The 21,003-nt window shown below is 45.6% G+C and overlaps 1 protein-coding gene across 4 annotated transcripts in view; it reads left to right on the top strand.

Moving 5' to 3' along the window:
• The window catches only part of Cryl1 (crystallin lambda 1), a 181,918-nt gene extending 163,889 nt beyond the window's left edge, over positions 1-18,029 (top strand). For all 4 annotated transcript variants that reach the window (XM_021236374.2, XM_004854875.4, XM_087199402.1 and 1 more), the window contains 3 exons: positions 12,703-12,808; positions 17,004-17,110; positions 17,460-18,029. In XM_021236374.2, the coding sequence (XP_021092033.1) occupies positions 12,703-12,808; positions 17,004-17,110; positions 17,460-17,573 (327 nt within the window). In that variant the 3' untranslated portion in view covers positions 17,574-18,029. The remainder of the gene's footprint in view (positions 1-12,702; positions 12,809-17,003; positions 17,111-17,459) is intronic.
• The last annotated feature ends 2,974 nt before the right edge of the window (positions 18,030-21,003 follow it).

Below are 21,003 nucleotides of genomic sequence, written 5' to 3'. Positions count from 1 at the left end.
GAGTCCTGTCTTTAGGCAGATTAGGGAGTGTCATAGTAGAGCCTTTCCAAGCATTTGCTGGTTCAAAGGCTTTTAGTTTCAAATGACCAGCATTGCAGAGACTGTGCTGTGGGGAGGCATTCCCTGGATCTCTTTATCCCTGAGTTGCAGAAATAGGTTCTTGGCCTATTGACCTGCTAGGAAGGGTGTGATCTGCCACTCTTGGATGGGACTTCTTGAGATTCCAGAACTTTGTCACTGAGCTTCATTTCAGGTATGAACGCCAGTTGTTAAGAGGAGCTGTTCCAGTTAATAAGGCACTCAAAGACCATGTAGTCTATTCTCAGACAGAGCTTCCCATGGTAAATTTCACAGCTTTTGTTGAATATCCTTGACTTGAGGCTGCTGCAGGAGTCAGCAGAGCTGCCCAAGGAGAATCAGCTGCCCATCATAGTCACCGCGCTCTTTGTAGCACTTCAGAGTTTGCAAAGTACTTTCCTTTCCATTTTGCATGACTTTCAGACATTTTCAAATCAATCAAGTCTTAATACCAGGCAAGGCACATTATTTTTTACTTTAACACATCAAGAAACCTCCCAAGCCCAGTGACGTGGTACACACTTGTGATCCCAGCACTAGAGAGGCTGAGACAGGATGATGGTGAATTCAGGCCCAGCCTGGGCTAGCGAGACCCTATCTCAAACAAAACAAACAAGAGAAGCCTCCTCAAAGAGAGGTGGCTTGGTCCACACTCCACACCCTGAAAGACAGTTCATGCCCGTGTCTGCCCTGCTACGTTTCAGTGTCACCTTCATGAAGTAGAGAAGATAATGGGCCTATTTCTTACCAGGAAAGCATAAGGATAGATGGGGGTCTGTGTGCAAAGGGCTTGCCTGCCTGGCACAGTGTTTGATGATGTTATTTTCAAAGCCCATTAATCTTTCTGTGTGCAATGGCTGTCCCAGCAACTCTGAGCTGAAGTGGTGTGAGTCCCAACTGGGAGCGGGTTAGAAATGCAGCCCACCAGGTCCTGCCCCAGACCTACAGAATCCGACAGCGTGTTACAAGCCAGGAGATTCTGGTGCACAGCAAGGCTGGAGAAGTCCTGGTTTATGTGACTTCCCTGAGGCCTGGCCTCAAAATATTGATGTATTAGTTTCCACTGTTCTGAGATAAACTCTTTTAGGGGGTACATTTTAACATCTCCCAAATCAACGCACATACTGTAATTTATGGTGTATCTCTTAGTTGTATTGTCAGCATTTTTTTCTTCCTTAATGGAACGTTAACTAACTTAGCTTTCAGTTGATGGAATCGTCATCTCAATGAGATATAGTATATTTAATTCACCTCCTTTGATATTTGTCCTTCTGCTTCTTTGTTATTCTCTGCCAGCATACATGTGTCTGTTTTCTGGGACTCAGGCTCATAAGAGCCACACATGTAGTGCTACCCTGCTCCTACTGAGGTGAAGACTCATGAGGTCATGATATCACTCTGATGTCCAGTCCTCGTTCTGATGGCCTCAAAAGAGATGTGAAAGTTGATTTTTTAAATAAAAAATGTAATTCACTTTTCATTATAGCACAAACGTAACAGAAAAAACAAAATATAAGTTAATGTAGCTGTCCAGAGGCTGAGAATTGCTTTTCTTAACCATAATAAGCTCCTGCCTGGACCCTTTCCTCCTTAGACCTTTGTGGAGGGCAGAACCCTGCCTGTTGTATTCACACCCTTAGCATCAGCCACATTTTGATTTCCCAGTCAGCCAGTCCTGGAGCTTCCTGAGCTGGGCTGCAAATTGCAATCAGGTTTTCCTGTCAGGGTCATGGGCCTGTGTGAGCAGAGCGGCTCTCTGGGGGAACAGCAGCTGTGAAGCACCCTCCCAGCTGTGGGCTGGCTGTGACTGGGCCTCTCCTACGTGCAGCCAGGAGAGATAGAGACACCTGTGCACTGGGCTCCTGCCCTTGTGCTGTCACTCAATTGGATGAGTAGCCTGCACGTCATGAATCACTGTGCTTAAGTTAGAATGTTAATTAGAAAGCTCCTGTACAGACTGGGAAGTGACACCAAGGGGAACTCGAGAATGAATATATTTTAGTGGGGAAGATGGCCTAAAATTTATAAATGTACTGCTGCAATTACTCTTACATTTCTCTCACAAGTACTGTGGTCACTGCAAGGTAGATGGTCTTTTGATTTCTTCTCTCCTTTTGTAAACCACTATTGCTATAGGACCAGTTCTTTACGTTTATCCTTCAGAATTTTCCTTCCACAGGAAGGAAAGCTTCCTTTAGCAGGAAGCTGTCTCAGGAAGTGCCCTGCGTGGTCTGTACTCTTTGGACATCATTTCACTGATGGCTTTTCCCATAAGACAGCCTGATGCTCTGGGATGGAGAACAGCAGGGAAGACTCAGCCAAATCCCTAGTTTTTCAGGCTTTGGAGTAAGAAAAGTAACAACAGTCTTGGGGATGGAGGCCACAGAGGCATGGGGAGAGGAATCTTGTTTCTGGCAGCGGCCTCCAGGTCCAGGAAGGCAGATCTACACTGGAAATTTTCTTTGGAGAGAAAACATTGGAAATGCTATAGGTGCTTCAGGTTATGTGTCTTAGTTACTTTTCTCATTGCTGAGACAAAATACCTGACACTCAGAGTTAAAGGATGAAAGGTTTATTTAGCTCACAGTTTGTAGAGATTTCGGTCCAGAATCAGCTGGCTCCAAGGCAGGATGGCTTGGCAGACAAAGCGTCACAGAGGAGAAACAATTCATGGCAGGCAGAAGACACCAAAAGCAAGCAAGCAAGAGACCTTAACAACATCTTTCTGCCCCTTTTATATTGTATCTAGGCTACTGGAATTGGGGTAGTGCCAAACCAATTGGTGGACTGATTTAGTAATCACACACCCTTGATCCCAGCATCTCACACTCTAGATTTAGCCACCTCTGCAAAAGCCCCACCTATGACTACATGAGGCTTTGGGAGGACATCTAGATACAAGTCTTAGCACTGTGGCTCACCTGAAATGTATCCGGGGGGGAAGTTAAGGTTTGAGTAAATCAGTAGGGCTCAGACTGTGGTGACGCGTATCAGGGTGGCTGGCAAGAAGAGCCACGTAGAGCCATAGGCTGGAACAAAAAGGGAGTCAGAGGAGCAGGACAGGACATGGGCCCTGGTCTGCCATGCCACACCCTCAGTTGGAGGTTTTCTGCATTTTATGTATATTTAAATTTAGCCTTAAAAGGTTGTGTTTTTTCAAAGAAATAATATATAAAGTGTTCCACTGAAAACAGGCCTGGTGGTGCATGCCTATAATCCCAGCACTCTGGGAGGCTGAAGCAAGAGGATTGCAAGTTGATCCCAGCCTGGGCAACTTAGAGACATATGAAGATCCTGTCTCAAAATGAAAAATAGAAAAAGGGCTGGGATGTAGCTCAGTGTGAAGGCCCTGGTTTAATCCCCAGTGCCCCAGAGATGTGTCCAAGTGAGCCTGCACGCCTCTGGTTCTCTCTCTTGGAGCTGCTGTGACCCTTGCTTTCTTCCAGGAGCAATCAGTGTCCCTCATTTCTGCCTGGCCCTGCTCACAGCTCAGAACAGAGTGTTCTGCCCCACTTCTCCAGCACCTGGCTCCTCTTGCCTCTCCTGCCCAGCATTCTTTCCTTCTCATCTCTGCATCTGCTTGCTGTTCCCAGTGCAGGTGTAGTGTAGATGGAGGCTGCTGACTTCCCGCCTCACACCTCCAGTGTGCCATTCCTTCTCACCTGGTCCCAGTCCTCCCAGAAAAGTATCTTCCAGGACTTTGTCCCTGACATTTTTGCATTACTTATTCCATCTCCTGAAAACATCACCCAGGGAACAGTAGTGTTGAGGCTGGGAACCTGGTTCGCTCCCCTTCTGCTTGTCTCACACCCTCAGGCCTCCATCCTTCTCACCCCCCAGAGTTGGGGTGGTCAGCATGTCTGTGGCACTGAAGCCATCACCAAAGGGAGCCACAGAGTTGTCTTGGGTTTAACCCTTCTCACTCTCTCACCCCATGAAGAGAGCCCCCAGTAGGCAGAAGCAGTTCACAGCTGACGTGCAGCCTGGCTCCTGAAGATCTCAGTGGAATACGAGCAAGCTGAATACTGACAGCGGCACATGGAAAGGATCATCTACATGCTTAAGTGGGATTTATCCTGAAAATGCAAGGATGGTTCAGTATACGCCAGTATGCACTGCATAAATAGGATGTACAAATTAAAATGAAGGACAGAACCACACATGCAGTAGATTCAAGAAAAGCATTTGACAGAATTCTGTAACCTTCCTTGAGAAAAACTCTCAACAAATTAGGTATAGAAGGAGTGCATCTCGACACAGTGCAGGCCCTGTGTGACAGACCCACAGCTAACTTCATGACTTATCTATCATACACCAACTCGAAGCTAAAAGCCTTTCCTCCAAGATCAGGGACACCACAAAGATGCCCACTCTGGTTCCTTCTCTTCAGCATCATGCTTGCCAGAGGGACGAGGCAAAAGAGAGAAGAAAGAAGTTAAATAGTCTCTGCTGCTGACATGATTTTACATGTAAAAAACCCTAAAGACTCCTAAAAACCAACTGAACTGATAAAGTTATGATTCACAAATAATGAAGTTGGAGGGCCGGGGATTTAGCTCAGGGGTGCTGCCACCTGCCTCGCAAGCGCAAGGTCCGGAGTTCGATCTCCAGTACAAAAAAAAAAAAAAAAAGAAGTTGGACATTCAGTAAAGTTGCAGGATGCAAAATCAACACATGAAAATCATGCCGCCTGCCTCGCAAGCACAAGGTTCTGAGTTCAATCCCCAGTACCAAAAAAAAAAAACCATACAAAAATCAGTAGCATTTCTATATGCTGACAACTATCCAAAAAGAAATTTTTTAAATTCTGTAAATAAAATAAAATATTTAAGAATAAATAAAATATTTAAGGATAAATTTAATCACAGAAGTGAAAGATCTGCACAGTGGTGCTATAAAACATTAATGAAAGAAATTGAAGACATAAATGGAAAAATAACCATGTTTAGGGAATGGAAAATCGGTAGTATTAAAATGTCCATCCTATCCAAAGAGATGTACAGATTTAGTGTAATCCCTATAAAAATTCTGAAACTTTATTTTTTTTCTGTGTGGGGAATTGAACCTAGAACCTTATGCATGCTAATCAAGCACTCTACCACTGAGATACAACCTTGCCCTAAAATCTGAAACTTTTTGAGCATCATGTTGGAATCTAAAAAGTTTTGGATTTCAGATTATCAGATTAAGGATACTCAACTGGTAAAGTCTATTCAGATATTCCAAAGACCAAAAACCTCTGGAATACTTCTGGTTCCCAGCATTTTGGATAAAGGTTACCCAGCCTGTGTCACTGCCTTCATGAAAGGTAGTAAACTTACATTCATATGTATTTTTTTTTGTACCAGGGATCAAACGTGTATTATTTTTGTTACTGTGTTTGCTTTGAAGGTCATGACCTTCCCATTCAGGCTCTAGTATACTCTAGTATTTCTCCTTCAGTCCTTAGTACATTGTTATATGCACAGTGTACTAAGAAAAGACACCAAAGAATTATCACTGGACCCAAAGCTCTGGGACACTCCTTTTATTGGAACAGAGTCTTTTTTTTTCTCTTCCGTTTTTTTGATTTGTTGCTATTTTAAAACTTTAAAGAAAATTCAAAGATAATAATACCACATGTTTGCCCCACTCCAAATCAAACTTCTTTCCCTTCTCTGTGTTCTTGTCCAGTCTCTGTTACGAACACTTTGCTCAAGTTTTCCTCCATTGTAGATGGCTTTATGACAGATAATTCCATTGGTTTTTCAAGGAATCTACCTGTTGGGGCTGTGTTGAGTTAACTTCCCATTTTCTGCTGTGGTGCTGCAGTACTCAGCGACCTTTTTCCCCACAGAAGCTCTTCCTCTGGTTGTTTGCAGAGTCATCCCCTGGAATGGGCATGCCCGGTCAAAGAGCAGTATCTGTATGATTCGGTAGATGTGGTCAAATCATCTCCCAGAGGGGAGACCAGACTCTCCTGCTGCTTGCAGGCATGGGGAGTGTGGGCTGTTTCCCAGCAGCCTGGCCAGCAGAGTCCGCCTTGTGTTTCTCATCTTCTCCCCCGAGCTCCAGCTCCCAGCCTCCTCTCGGCAGACTCTGGATGGGACAGGTGTGTTATGGGCATGATTCAGTGTCCTGCTGCATCAGTAAAATGTGGTGTTTATTCAGATCTCACAGAGTTAGCAAACTCTGCCCAAGTCATTCTGCAGGAATGTCTGTTCTGCTTCCAAGAAAATTCATAGGTATTGGCCAGAGGCCAGGCTGCTCACAAATCTGACCACAGGCCTGTGAGCAACAGTAGGGCAGAACTTAGCCGTCTCCTATTTTCTCCTTATTAAGATCTATTTGCCTCACCTCCTGGAAGGTAGTGTGGGTGGGGATGGTTGGGTCAGGACTTTCTCGCCCTTCCTTAAGAGTTAGTTCCTGTTGCATGGAAGAGAAGCAAAGCATGATAGAAAACAAGTGTGTCAGAATATATCAGTGAGGGAGCTAACTCATGGTTCTAGTTTGTTTCTTATAAGAACCTCATGAGCCACTGAGGTAATTCTCAATTTAAACTCTAGAACTGGACTGTACAAAGGCTTCAGGAGTGGATGTGTCTAAGAGAGACAGTCTAGTACTCCTGGCTTATGCTCGAGTTATTTCTGTACTAAAACTGTTTTCACCTGGCTAATCCTTGAACATTTCTGTAGACAGGGAAATCACTGAAGTTTAATCAGTTTCATTCTTGCTCTACCCAGGGATGGCAGTGGGCCCTCTGTCTGTAATCCCTTTTCCTGTCCTATGACCAGGGCCATACAAATAAGCCCAGACCTCCCTTCCTGTTCCCCTCAGGTTACCGAAGATAGCAGAGTCCCCTCTGACTTATTGTGCATTTCACTATCTATAACTTACCTGGATTTATCCTTTCTGACTGTTTGTTTTCCTGTTGTTTCTCAGTTAAGACGATAAACTTTTCACCTAGCATCTCTGGCTGAGGGGGCTGAAGGAACTCATAGGGGATCTCATGCGTGTTCCTAGGTAGCAAGACTGTGCTCTAGGTGAGAATGGTGGTGGAAAAGTTACAAGAGTGCACACACACATACACACAGACACAAAATGCGAACCCAGGACCAATGTGAGAAAATGTAAAACGAAACAAAATACAAGAACAAAAGCTGGGAATTAGTTTTTTAAAAAATTAGACAAAGGAAAAGGCCTGAAGAAACATGTCAAAAGCAAATGAGAATAGTGGCATGCAAAAATACATGGTTTGAAAGAAAATTATATGTAAGAATAGGATGACCAGCAAGAAGGAAGATAATTCTGTGCAGCTGGTAATCAGTAGAGGCAGCAGCCACCAAGGATTCATTCATCAACCATAAATCAGGCATCTCTACCATGTACAACCTCACTGCCTTCCCCTGCTCCTAGGTCTCTGAGAGGCCAAGTTTAGGCACCACAGAATCCATTATATTAATCTTTTCCTTATTGCTAATCATTAGCTGTGTCTCGCCCCTTCTGCCCCTCCCCACAAACAAACAAAAGTACAGAATCCCAGACCCCTGAGAGTGAGCACCGTGCTGTGAGCTTCTGTCCCATGTGAAGATGTATTGGGTCAGGTAGGGCACTCAGCTCTTCAGTCATTTGCTCTCTAGATGTGGCTGTGGAGGTGTTTTGGAGACCAGTTAACTTTAAAGGAGATTTTTCTCTATAATCTGGGTGGGCCACATCCAGTCCATTGAAAGATCTGAAAAGCAAAATTGATGCTTCCTTGAGGAAGAAAAATTCCACCTATGGACAGCAAGGTTAGTTCCTGCCTATCTGAGATCTATCCTATGGATTTCAGACTCACCAGCCCCACAGTCACATAAGCCAATTCTGTAAAATAAATACACACATACACACACACACACACACACACACACACACACACACACACACACACATGGTGGGCTGTTTATCTCTATGGTTCTGCATCCATGGATTCAACCAACTGCCAACTGAAAATATTCAGAAAAAAACTACATCTGTACTGAACATGTACAGACTTTTTTTTCTTGTCATTATTCCCTAAACAATATGGGATACCAACTATGTACATAGATGTACACTAAATTAGATGTTATAAGTCATAGAGGTAATTTAAAGTATATAGGCAGATGTACATAGGTTCTATGCAAATACTATAACATTTTACTTAAGGGACTTGAGCATCTTATGTGGGGAGGGGGGTGTCCTGGATCTGCTCCTCACAGATGCTGTGGGACTGATATATATATATATATATATAATTTGTGTGAGTATGAGTGTGTTTAACTATGTGCATGTCCTCCTGATCCTGTCTTTCTGGTAGAACCCTGACTACTACATCTTTAAACCCTTAATTATGTAATTATCATAGAAATTGAGCACTTCATTTACTATCTTGAGTTTTCTCCTTATTTCATGGATGATTATCTTAGGGCCCCACAGCCTGGGCGTTTATTCCCAGTGCACTAGGTGCCAAGCATGTTCTCCAGGCTATGCATATGTGTCAGTTAATGTGGTGAGTCCCAGACTGTAACTAAAGAAAGTAGAAGCGAAGAGCTTCTCAATGAAGGGGGTTCCTTACTGCTCTCTCTGGGCCCTCCTTGCCCGGCCATATCTCAAGACATGGTACAGAGCCAGGTTTTGAACTAACAGTGATTTTAGTGTTCATTGTTCCGTATGAGTTTTGGGGAAACTTTTAACCACTTGGGGTTTTTCTTTTGTACCTGCGACTTGAGAATTTTACCACAGAATGGAGAGAGTGCTGATAGCTGTTCTGATAAACGTTAAAACTACCCTGAGGTAAGGTTGCATTCCCTGAACATTCATTTCCCAGGAATCATCTGTCGGTCCAGTGTTTCAGGGTTAGCACTTGTTTCTGCCTGTTCTGCACCATGATTATTTATTGTAATTATTATGATAATTTTAGGTCACAGATGCCACAAAGCCCTGGGTGAAACTGAGCTCAGGAGTAAAACTGAGCTTCAGTACATCCTAAATGAAACCTTTAGTTCAGAGCTAAGTGCAACAGGGAGAAATTCCAGGGTCTGCCTCAGTCATCTGAAATTATAGTCAGCAAGGAATTGAATTGAACTGCATTACCTGGACCATTTTCTTGCTCTAGATTTAGCTTCTTGGTAAAAGCACAAGCTTTGAGAAAATTACCTTATGAATCCCAAATTGGGCAGAAAAGAGTGAGGAAATGAGGATATCAGAACATTCTTTTCTTTTCTAACTTGTTCTGCTGGGGAACAGTGATTTATAAAAAATAGAGAGCCCTACCCTGCGCAAGGTAGGAAGGAGAGGAGAACACCTGAGAATTGTCCCTCTCAAGCTGTCGTCGGGCACGGTGAGCTCAGATGGTGTGAATCAAAACTACTCTTGGGCTAGGGCGACCCTTTGTTGTAGAGTGCTTATGAGACCCAGGGTTCAATACCCTAGCAAAACAAAACAAAATTTAACTATTCTGGGTGGCTCACTTTTTGTGTATTTTGAAATCCTTTTAAAATCAGCTCTAAAAATATTAAATCAAGCCAAGCAAAATAGCATTGCAAGTATAGGGTGGCTTCAGTGTTCACATCCTTCACAGTTTGAAAGCTAAAATGAAAACGGGATTTTTGGAATGTTGACCTGGAAACCAGTGCTGAGGGAGAGTCAGCGGCTCCTGCCTGGCCTCCTCTCACTACGTTCTGAGCCCATGGGCCTGCTGGCGTCCAGGAGAGAGCTCCTGAGCCAGTCTTCCCACCCTGGGTGCTTGCCAGGTAGGGGAATGCAAGTGGGCATGACCCTTCCTGATCTGATTGGTTTCTTGCTGGTTCTGACCATTACTGTGGGCCCGCTATGGATTATTTCCTCCTTAGTGACATCCCTCCCTCCTTACAGCTTTGTTATTGGAGGTGAAAGGAGGGAGCACTTGTCAGCATTTGAGTGAACTGAATACATTATTTCGTTCTCCTTTGCAGTCCAAATGAACATGTGGTGGGAAACCCAGTAAGACACCATTACACCCTGCAAGGTCAGCAGAATTTTGCAGCAATGACAACACCACACCACCCATGTAGGAACTCTTTTGCCCAAGGCACTGATCATGATGCACTGCTTTGGAGAGCACCTCAGCATTGTCTAATAAAGGCAAAGAGGGAGCATTTCCACCTGTAGGCCCCAAGGGTTCGACTCTAATGGGGCCAGAGGGATGCGCTAGAATGTTGTCTTTATGCTGGGTATCAGAGCCCCACATTAGAAACAGCTGAGATGCTACTGAGCAGAAGGATGAATGAGTAAGCCATGGTTTTATGCATCAATAAGAATAGACAAACTATAGCTACCCACAACATAGGTGCTCTCTGTCTTGCTCACACCCTCTTTCTCTCTCCCTCTCCCTCTTCCTTTCCCACTTTGCTTCCCCTTGGCACTCCCCTTGTTATGCCTTGTGTGTAGATGTCCCCCCAAAGCCTCATGCAGTCTTCAGTGGGGCTTTTTTCTGAGGTGGCTAGATCTAGAGTGTGTGATGCTGGAATTGATTCATAATGGGGCTAGGCCCGAGGGCACTAGGATTAAGGGCATGAGTCCTATCTGTCCTAAGTCATCTGAATAAGATAAAAGGGGCAGAAAGATGCTGTTAAGGTCTCTTGTTGCTTCTGCTAACTTCCACCCGCCATGAACTGTTGCCCCTCTGTCATGTGCCACCCTGCCTTGGAGCCAGCCAATTATGGACCAAAACCTCTACAAACTGTGAGCTAAATAAGCCTTTCCCCCTTTAACTTTGTCTGTCAGATATTTTGTCTCAGCAATGAGAAAAGTAACTAAGACATCTCTTTTCCTCCCTCCCTCCCTCCCTCTTTCTTTCTCTCTATGCTGGGGATAGAACCCAGGGCCTCATGCATGCTAGGCAAGTGCTCTACCACTGAGCTACAACCCCAGCCCTTGGTCCCTCATAAAAACACAATACTGAGGAACAGAAACAAGTCATATGAGAATGGATATCATATGATTTCATCAACCAAAAGATTAGAAATGGGCAAAAAGCAAGCTCTGTTGATGAGGAATGTAAACATAGATGGCCAATCTCAAAAGCCAAGAGTTGAATTGCTATTATAGAAGCCAAGGTGTTTATCTCTTGGAAGGAGGGGCAGGATGCTGTGGGGAAGCTGAGTGTTTACTTTGTAATTACTCTCTATGCTATGTGGCTTGTGCATGTCTTTGTGTGTTTATCTCCTACACATACCCAACGAGATGGAAAATGGTTCTTTAGAGTTGCTCAGTCAGATGTGGCTCATACTTGCCATTGGCAGGTCGCAGGGTCTTTGTTTCGGTTTTAGGAACCATCCTCTCAAACCTGCCTCACTACAGGGCGTCTCAGATGGACCCAGGCACCCATGCAGCCCTGAGATCACCTGTGTGTCCCTCAGCCATGGTGGTAGGTATCATAGGTCCCCTTTCTCTCCCCACTCCTCAGGGACCTCTTTGGCTGCCTTGAAGTCCCAGGAAGCTGGGACAGCAGGGGGAGCTCCAGCTCTCCAGTGCCCAGCCTCCTGAAAGGCAGGGCCACCTTGTAGGGTAGAGGACTGCCCTTTGGCCAATGAGGGTTCTGAAGCAGGACTCTAGATAACCTTTTAGGGAGGCAGAGGATCTGCCATGATCTGACCTGTGTCTAGTGGCCCTCGCCTGCACCCTTCCCTGGGAGCTGGACGCTGGGCATGCAGCTGTGCCTCTGGTGTGGGGACCCCAGGGCCCTGGCCAAGGGCTAACAGAACCACCAAGGCTGCCAGTGGTTAGTGGCCTCTCATGGATGGACTCACTGTGGCAGAAACCACTGGGGGAAAGACCCGGAGCGCAGACCCCACAGTAATGCTGTGGTCTGACCCTTGAAGGGCTGAGGGAAATACTTCAGCCCCTGTCCACCCTCTTCACTATCCACCCCCCACCAAGGTGCAGAGGTCCTCAGGTGGGAGTGAGCTGCATTCTTCATGCATCACTGCTGCTACTTCCCAAAGCCAGTGTGCAAGGCAGGGCCAAAAGCAGGCCAGGAAACACAGCCAGTAGCTTGGAAGGCTGAGCTAAGCACATAACAGCTTCCCTTTTGCCTTACAGAAGAGTCAAGGCCCCCACCTTGGCAGATAAGGTCATGGTTTTAGGCTACATTCCATCAAAGAATAAACATTTCTTACAGACGCATTAATAGTGGAACAAGGCCAGACATGCAGGCAGGTGGAGCTGTGAACACCTTCCCATTCTCTGAATAGCACAGGTCCTACCCCCCACCTCCTACACCAATGTCCAGAAAGCCTTTCTGGCCCTTCTCCTCTGATACTCCATCCTTACTGCTCCCTGGCCCTTCGTCCTCTCTACCTCCAAAGCTGTGTGTAGCCACACACTGTAGGGTGCGAACAGGGGGCAGGGGAGGCAGGTGCAGATTGATCGCAGATACTGAAAAGGTGAGTATTTGACCATGTCACAGAATATTCTCCTTTCAGGACCCAGGTGTATACAATATTTTTGTGGTGCAATATCTGATCAAATTTCAACAGTGAGTGCCTTGAGCAGTACTTGGAGATCCCGTCCTAAAGGAGTCAGGGTGGGAGTGCTGGTTAGTTCCAGGGAACTCATCTGTGTGCTGCTCCTTTCCCCACATAGGAAGGAATTGTGTCTCCCGGGGATCTGGACCTCGTCATGGCTGATGGACTGGGCATGCGCTATGCATTCATCGGACCGCTGGAAACTATGCACCTCAATGCAGAAGGTATGTGTCTAGGCAGGGCTGAGTACTGAGGTTCTTCATTATTTCTCTGGGTTTGGTGAACACCCATAAGTTGCCCTCTCATTTTTAACTGCTGAATAGAAACAGCAGCACCTGTGGGAGACAATCAGCAGTCTGGGAGATTCACAGGCACAGACTGGGACACAGAACACTGTGCACTGAAGTGTAAACCCACGTGGAATCCATGATCCACGGGCTGTGAGTAGTGACAAAACTGAAAAGAAAGAAAGAGGGACATGATATAATGGAGACTCTTCTGCATTTCCTCCTGCATGGCAGAAGAAAAAGTGCTATTTCCCTGGAGAAGATGAGGAAATTATTTAGAGGCAAGAAGAAAGAAAAAGATGAAAAGGTGTGAAAACTTATCCCTCTGCTGGAGTGCTACCTAAACATGGTAGCACTAAACATGGAAGTGTGCTTCCTCTAGCTGTAGGTCTACCTTGCAGAAGGCCCAGGAGCTGTGAGGCAGTGGCTTCATGGAACAGGAGCCGGTGCAGACACATGGGGTGGGGAGGCGAAGACATTCACCCAGAGCCAATCTCAAAGCTGACCTACGTGAGCCACCATCTGGTAACTCTAAAAGATAACTTGAGGACAAGAGTGAAATTCCATAAACCAGATTTTGAATGGTGTAAAAGAAGACATCTGTAAAACAACCAACCAATAAAGCCTATACCAAATTAAAACAAAATATATCATAAAAGCTATGTATCAAAATCTTGGCAGATGCTACCTAGACGTATGGCTGTCTTTTAGTATTGAAATGATAGGTAACTTATTATCTTTTGTGGTTTTTTTGGTACTGGGGATCAAACTCAGGACCTTGTGCTTACAAGGCCGGCAGCAGCACCACTGAGCTACATCCCGGCCCTAACTTACTGTCTTTTCACTTCTCTGCATTGTCATAAATTTCTATAATTACTCTATATAACTTGAACAGTGACATCTTTAACTGTTAAAACATACTTAGAAAGAAAAAGGAAACATTGTATCTAACTCCATGGTCTACGTTTAACCATGGATATTGAGAAATGGGCTCTTCCAGAAAAAGGTGACTATAGTTATGCATGCGTGTTCCTGTATTTGAAGGGGTGGAACCAGAATGAAAAACTAGAAAAGGCAGGCAGACAAGCTTGGGCTCAGTGTGTGCAGGAAGAACTTTCTAGTAACTGGAACTTGTGTCTGGGAGAGGGCAGGTTGTGAGCGGTGAGCTGGAGAGCTGTGTTTAGGTGTAGAGAGGAAACTCCTGGGTTGACGTGGAAGGGGGAGGTGTGGACCTCTGGGAATCTGTTTGACTTCAGTTTTGTAATTCCATGACACCTTGGTTATTAACTATTGTTCAGTCCATTTTCACCACAGTCGTTCATGAAATACTTTCCCATGAATAATTCTAGGCTGTTTTACTAGACATGTTCTTGCACACAGAGGGTATACATAGGATTTGGGGAGTGGACTGGCTGTGTGTGCCACATAAATGTCCAATAGCTGGTGTGAGTCTTCCTTAAAGTTGAGTGTGGCTAAGAGTAGCTGAAGGCCAAGAGAGAGGACACTCCTCAGCCACTGGCATGCAGTTTTGCAGAAAGATGTCCACTGACCATGGAAAGCTAATGTAAAGAAAGATGCCCACATACAAGTGAAGCAAGATACTTTAAAAGTATCGGGCCAGGGATGTAGCTCAGTGGTGCCATGCCTGCCTGGCAAGTACAAGGTCCTGAGTTCGATTCCTGGTACCAAAAAAGGGTATCATTAAATTAGTCTTGGATAATTTCAGATTTTTTTCAACCAGATCTTGTAAGTGGTGAAGATATTTAAACATTTGAAATGTGTATAAACACTGCCTGATAACTACATATTTTTCTTTCTTTCTTTCTTTCTTGAGAAAAATAAGATAATTGAGGTATTATGAGAAATCAGTAGGGAGAGAACTGAGAACAGCTTTGAGTCTCAAACAAATAGAAACAGAAACCAGTGACACCAGAAACTCAAGAACCAAGTGGGGTGGCAGACAGGAAGGAGGCCTATAGCGATTTTTCAAACAAAGCCGATATGATAAGCAAACCTAATTGCCTTAATATGATAATGCAGGACGGATGTAGTTTTCAACTTCAGAGCATTCCAGAGCCCAGAGTTAGACAGTTATAAGATCTGGCTGGGAATCAGTGGAAATGTCCATTATTCTCCACAGTGTCACCCAGAATATATCAAGATTGGAGAAGGAGAGTTTTTCTCTTTTGGCTGATACTGTTTTCATAAAGTTAAGCCTCTCGGGTTAAGGGGACTCTTTAGTCCTAGAAGTTGCCATTTATCTAGAACTAGTGCAAATATTTTAGAATTTGTTTTTAATCTAATAAAATAGTACCTGAAAAACAGGAAGGCCGTGTGCTTACTCTACTGTTTTGGCTACTTTTTAAAAGCATTGTCCTTGAAGGACAAGCTCTTGGTTCAGTCCTTCTGACCTCAGGAACCAGTCAGTCAGGTCCCTGTTCTGGCTTCCCCCTCATTAGCTGTATAACCTTGAGTCAGTACTTTATTCACCTCAGCTTTCCCATCTGTAAAATGAAATGACAACAATAACCACCTCCTGTGGCTGGTGTGAGAAGTAACCCTGATGGTGGCCAGTTGGTTGGCACAGATTAATCCTTAATAGAAATCTTCATAGAGTTTTGCCTCGTTTAATTTACTGTTCTTCCAAGTTTTTGTTGTTAATTTTTTGTATGTTTATTTGCTTTTCAAAATTTTCCCCAAAAGATTCACATGTGTAGGAGGGAGAAATGCAGACTACAGATTGACTTTTCTTGCTCTGCAATAGGGAGACTTCAGAGTTAAGTGCACGGTTTAACTGGTGTGCTTTGCTGATCTGGGCTACCTCGGGACATCCCTTGAGGCTACTCGGGCTGTCCTCCTCTACTCTTCTCTCTGTAAAATGACATCTCAGAACCTGGTGCCCTGGAATTCACCTCTAGGTGAAGTGGTTGTTACTCTTAAGTGTAGACACTTATCTTTTTTTTTTAATGGTGCCTGGAGGGTTTGGATCATCTCTGTGGAGCTGCTGTTTATCAGAACAAGAACCCACACAGATGGAGCAGGGTCTGGTGAGAGATGGCCCCGGGTGGTTCTGTCTCCCTGGCCTTAGGGATGTCCTCCCTTAGGGTTGGGAATTTGATCCTGGGAGGAGGAATAGATAGTGTTGCTCTGAGCTTTCAGGCCTTTCTGATCTGCTTCCATAAGTCCTGTGAAACCCTGTCTCTTACAGCACATGGGTTCATGTAGATGTGGGTTCATACACTGGGTGAGTACCTGGAGCCAGGCATGTGCCTCCCTGTGAGTGTCAGCCCTGCGGGCATGCCGGGGCGAGCCCTAGGTGGAGTCTGATACTGCCCCACAAATGTGACAGATGGGAAAGTTTTCTGGCTGTGCATCTTGGGGTACCTGTAGGTTTAGGATGACCCTCCTCTTGTCTTTGGGGCCTCACAGCCGAAGAATCCTGAATTAATTCAGAGGTAAATGTGTCACTTGAGTTGAATCCCACGGCATTGCTGTTCACCAAGGAGAGGTTGAAGAGTTGGCTCCTGAGGGGGTCTAGGTGCTTCTGCCCTCCCTAAAAGGGTAAATATTTCCCACTTCCTCCTGGTATGGTTTGGAATTTGAATGTCTTCCAAAGGTCCCTATGGAGCCTTGGTCTTCAACTTACAGTGTTATTGGAAGGTGGGGACAGCTTTAGAAGAAGAGGCCTAGTAGAAGGACATTAAAGGTGGCTGCCCTTGAAGGGCTGTTGGGACCCCAGCCCTTTCCTATCTCTCCTTGCTTCCCAGCTGCCATGAGGGAAGCAGCTTTGCCCCACCATGCACTCCCCGACACGATTACTGCCTCCGCACAGGCCCAAAGCAACAGTACATGAACATGGGCTGATCAAATGTTCATAAAGTGCCAGGGTGGAGGCAACAAGCCAGGCCCAAGGGACACCGTGCTCTTCAGGGCTGCAAGGTCAGAGAAATAATATGTGCCTACCATAGAATTCCTCTTTGCCCTGGGCCATCAGGTAATACATCTCCCACCTCTCTCTGGAGAAGACCAGAGATAACCCATCCCTGGGGCAAAGCCCTCTGAATCAGTGTCTTAATTTGTATTATAGCTGCCCTTGCTGATATGGTGGATTCTTGTTTTCATGCCATTTCAGGTATGTTAAACTACTGTGACAGATACAGCGAAGGGATGAAACGTGTCCTGAAGACTTTTGGACCCATTCCAGAGTTTTCTGGAGCCACAGTTGAGAAAGTTAACCAGGTGTGTGGACTCATTGCTGATGACCACTCTGGCTGTCACCTTCCCCTCTGCCACCTGCCAGTGGGACTCTGTCTGCAGGAGGAATCTTGCCCCCTTAATTTTGGTGGTTCCTTTTTCCTGACTTTGCCCATCCAGGTCACCGGCAGACCTTACAAGCAGTGTGACCAGTGAATGAATGGAAACTTACCTTGGTGGCCTCTAAGATTTGGAAAACATATGTTAATTGGGGTTTTCTGTTTCTTGGGCCTTTGAAAGCAATGTAGAAAAACTCGGGATGAGTAGGAACCATAAGTATACTCCTGGTAAGTTCTTTCATTAATGCTTCACCTCCCCTCCTTTTCTTCCCCAGGCCATGTGTGCGAAGGTTCCCAATGACCCAGGGCACTTAGCTGCCAGAAGGCAATGGAGAGATGACTGCCTTATGAGACTTGCCCAACTGAAGAGACAAGAGCAACCCCAGTAAATGTTTCCTAATGCTACTGTCGCTCTTCCATTGAAGCCCTGTTTGGGAAAATTGAAAGTATTCAATCCAGTGTCTCTAAAGCAGAGAGCAGCCTGGGGTGCATGGCCTGAAGATTCAGAGCCCTCTCCCTTTTGTTTAACCACTGAAATGTCTATAGGCTGTGTCTCCTGGTAACCTGGAACATCAGCCTGGACTTAGGTGTCACAGCAGCACTTGGGTTTGATTTCCTGCCTCCTGGGAAAATAGTCTAAAGATTTTAATCTTTTCAGTACAATTACTTATGGCTACATTTTATAGTCAATGATTGTGGCTTCCTGTTATTTTAATCAGTGGCAAAAATATTCTTGTAATCAATTTTCTAATCCCTTTCTGTGTACTGTGTGGATCTGCATTTATAAGGCAATTATCTTCATTATACTAATCTTTATTGTAAATAAAAGTTTTTGATTCCATAAAGACATTCTTTTTCTTCTGCTCTTCCTGAGAACAACAGCACTCAATTCTGGTTATTGGCATGTCTTGGAGTGACCACGACAGATAAGTAATGAGCAGATACTTTGTTCTGGGTCCTTTGTCTGTTATTCAGCAAAAACCATTTAGTTTGGGTCAGTACTTCCCATAGTTGGTTCCACAGTGCCCCGTGACTGTCTGGTCAGATATATTTGAGAAGTACCATTGACTGCCTACCCTTGAGGACCTCCATTCCTACAGCAAATCAAGGGCTGCAAAGTTCTACAGAAAAGAGACCCACTCTACCCATCGTATTCCATTGCCTCTTATAACATGGGGTCTTTTCTAGCCCTGGTCCCCAGAACACTGGGAAATAGTAGTTCTAAGCCACACACATCACAATGACTTTGAGCAGCAGATGCCACTGTGGGGCCCCTGGGCCTTGCTGTTTTGCTGACTGACACCTCAGCTTTACCTGGAGGGAGCTGCCTTTCCTCCAGGCTCTCCTGGTGCCGAAAGCAGCATCACTAATGGGGAACCATTTGGAAGTGGCGCTTTCTGCTGACAGACGATGTATGCCAGCCGTCACAGTCACATTCGTGTAGTCCCACAGGATATGCTGAGCAGCTGAAAATGCCAGGCAACAGCCATATGATCCCTGCTTCTGCAAAGGTTACAGAAGATAACAAAAAGAGACTTAAACATAATTGGTGCTCCAGCGGGGCCACACACGTGGGGCTCTGGTACCTGGGAGATGAGCCCTAGAAAGATTTGAGGAGGTTGCTGAGGAGCTGCTTTGGGTAGGAGTCAGCCAGCCCTTCTAGCAGGGGAAGAGTTTAAGAGGCCTGGGCTGTGCTGGAAAGACAGGCTACAGAAGGTGGGGCTTGACCTTGGGGAGCTGTGAGGCCATGCCAGTAGCTAGACCCTCACTTGGGACCAAAACCTTTTGTGGGTAGGAAGTGGCCTGCTCAGGTCAGGACTCAGTAAGTTCATTCTGATAGCAAAAGAGATGGAAGTGGAGGTGGAGATGCTGTGGAGCGGGCCGGAGCTGTGAAGCAGGCTGGGCCTGGCCATCATGGACAAGCAGTAGTGCCAGCAGGGCTGGACACTGCACTCTAGAGGGCCAGGAATCCAGGAGGAGGGGCTGGAAGTGTGAACATCCCAGATGGTAAAACCCCACTGGAGAGAGGATGTGGCAAGATGTGAGGGAAGGTCTCAGCCCAGAAAGGGCTCCTCCTTCTCCTTGATTAAGTTTTAGGTACTCCCTAAACTCTGGTGACTCAAGCCCTGTGTTTCCTACCAGGGTTGCTTCACCATCCTTGGGGTTCCCTGACACTTCTGCTTGTTTCCAGTTTTTCCTTGTGTCCAGTTCCTCCTTGCTTCCAGTAACCTGCTTTAGCCTACTCCGTCTCCTCTGCTGAGTCCCTGCACCATCCTCTGACAGGTGAGCTACTTGGGCATGGGGCACAGGTGAACCCCATATACGGTCCATTTGGCACACCGCACCTGTGAGCCACAGGAGCAAGGACCAGCCACAGAGCGAAGATACGGCAGAGACCCCAGATAAGCTAGGCAGGAGCAGCCTGGGGGATGGAAGTGGGCACCAGATGGGAACATGTTCATCTCCAGGCCGAGTTCTGTTTTCCCACTTTTGCATGAAGTATTTTTGTGTGGATTGTCAGGCACATTCTGAGGTACAGTCAACCTCCCATATTTGCAGGTTCAGAGTATGAGGATTCAACCAACTGAGGATCAAAAAATATGACAAATTCCAGAAAGTTCCAAAACATTACATGTATAGACTTTTTCTTATTAGTCTCTAAGTAAACATTGTAACAGCTATCTGGATAACACATTGTATTAGGGCTTATGAATCATCTAGAGATGATTTTGCATACGGGAGGATGTGTGTAGGTTCTATGCAAATGCTATGCCATTTTTTAAAAAAGGATTTAGGCAACTGGAGAGTTTGGTTTCCTCCATCATCCTGGAACCAGTACCCTAAGGAAACTTAGGGATGGCTATATTAAAACAGCACAGGGGCTTCATGGTTTGCTTATCACTATCATAACACATAATGAGGAAGAATGAAAGAAATGATGGGGTAGAACAACAACACCCAGAGATTTTCACCTAAAAGCTGAAAAAAATATTAGGCATCTCAAGCCTGAGAACAGTGGAAAGCACATCTGTGGCTCTGGACCAGCCAGCATTAGGAAGATGGCTCTGCAAACAGCTGGAAAGAGCTGGAATTGGTCTGACACGCGGCTGCAGGGAGAGCCAGGGATGGGAGCCCAAGCTCACGTGCAGCCCAAGCAGTCACGTCTGAAGAAAGCAACTCTGATGGAAACGCGATCACCAGGGCTTACAGGAGGCCTCTCTACTCTGTCGCTTCTTGTTGCCAGGAGTTGCAAAATGCTTAATGTCTCTGAGGAGTGGAACAGCTGCACAATGAATGCTGTGTACCCATTTCCTATGTCTGTCCTTCTGTCCAGGGTTCCATCCAGGACACTACTCCACGTGTCACTATGTCTCTCTGAGTTCCTCTCATCTGGGCCAGTTTCTCAGTCTTGTGTTGCTTTTCAGTCCTAAAGAGCCTGGGCCTAGGACCCTGGAGAATGGCAGCAGTCTTGGTTTGTCTGGCATTTTTCTCACGAGTAGTCTGGGACCAGGTTTTGGATTAGATGAGTGTCCTTGTTACAGCACATCAAGCACGTAATGTCCAACTAACATTACTAGCTAGGGTGTTGGCCTTCACCACATGAGTTTGCCAGGTTTTTCCCCTGTGAATTCCTATTACAAAATAGGAGTGGATTAGGAGGACCAGCCTATTAGAGATGGTTCTGACTGGTTTCTGAGTCATCTTCTCAGCAAAGTATCTTCTCAGCAAAATGTCCAGCCTCATGGTGATGCACATCTCTGAGCCCAGTGTCTACTCAGAGTACCCACAGTGCTCCCTGTGTACCAAGATCAGAACGAT

The sequence above is a fragment of the Heterocephalus glaber genome, unplaced genomic scaffold, assembly GCF_053883595.1.
Source record: "Heterocephalus glaber isolate CG9 unplaced genomic scaffold, H.glaber_assembly_v1.0 deba00001719, whole genome shotgun sequence".
NCBI lineage: Eukaryota > Metazoa > Chordata > Mammalia > Rodentia > Bathyergidae > Heterocephalus > Heterocephalus glaber.
Note: the sequence above shows the minus strand (reverse complement) of the source record. Positions and strands in the feature narration are given on the sequence as shown.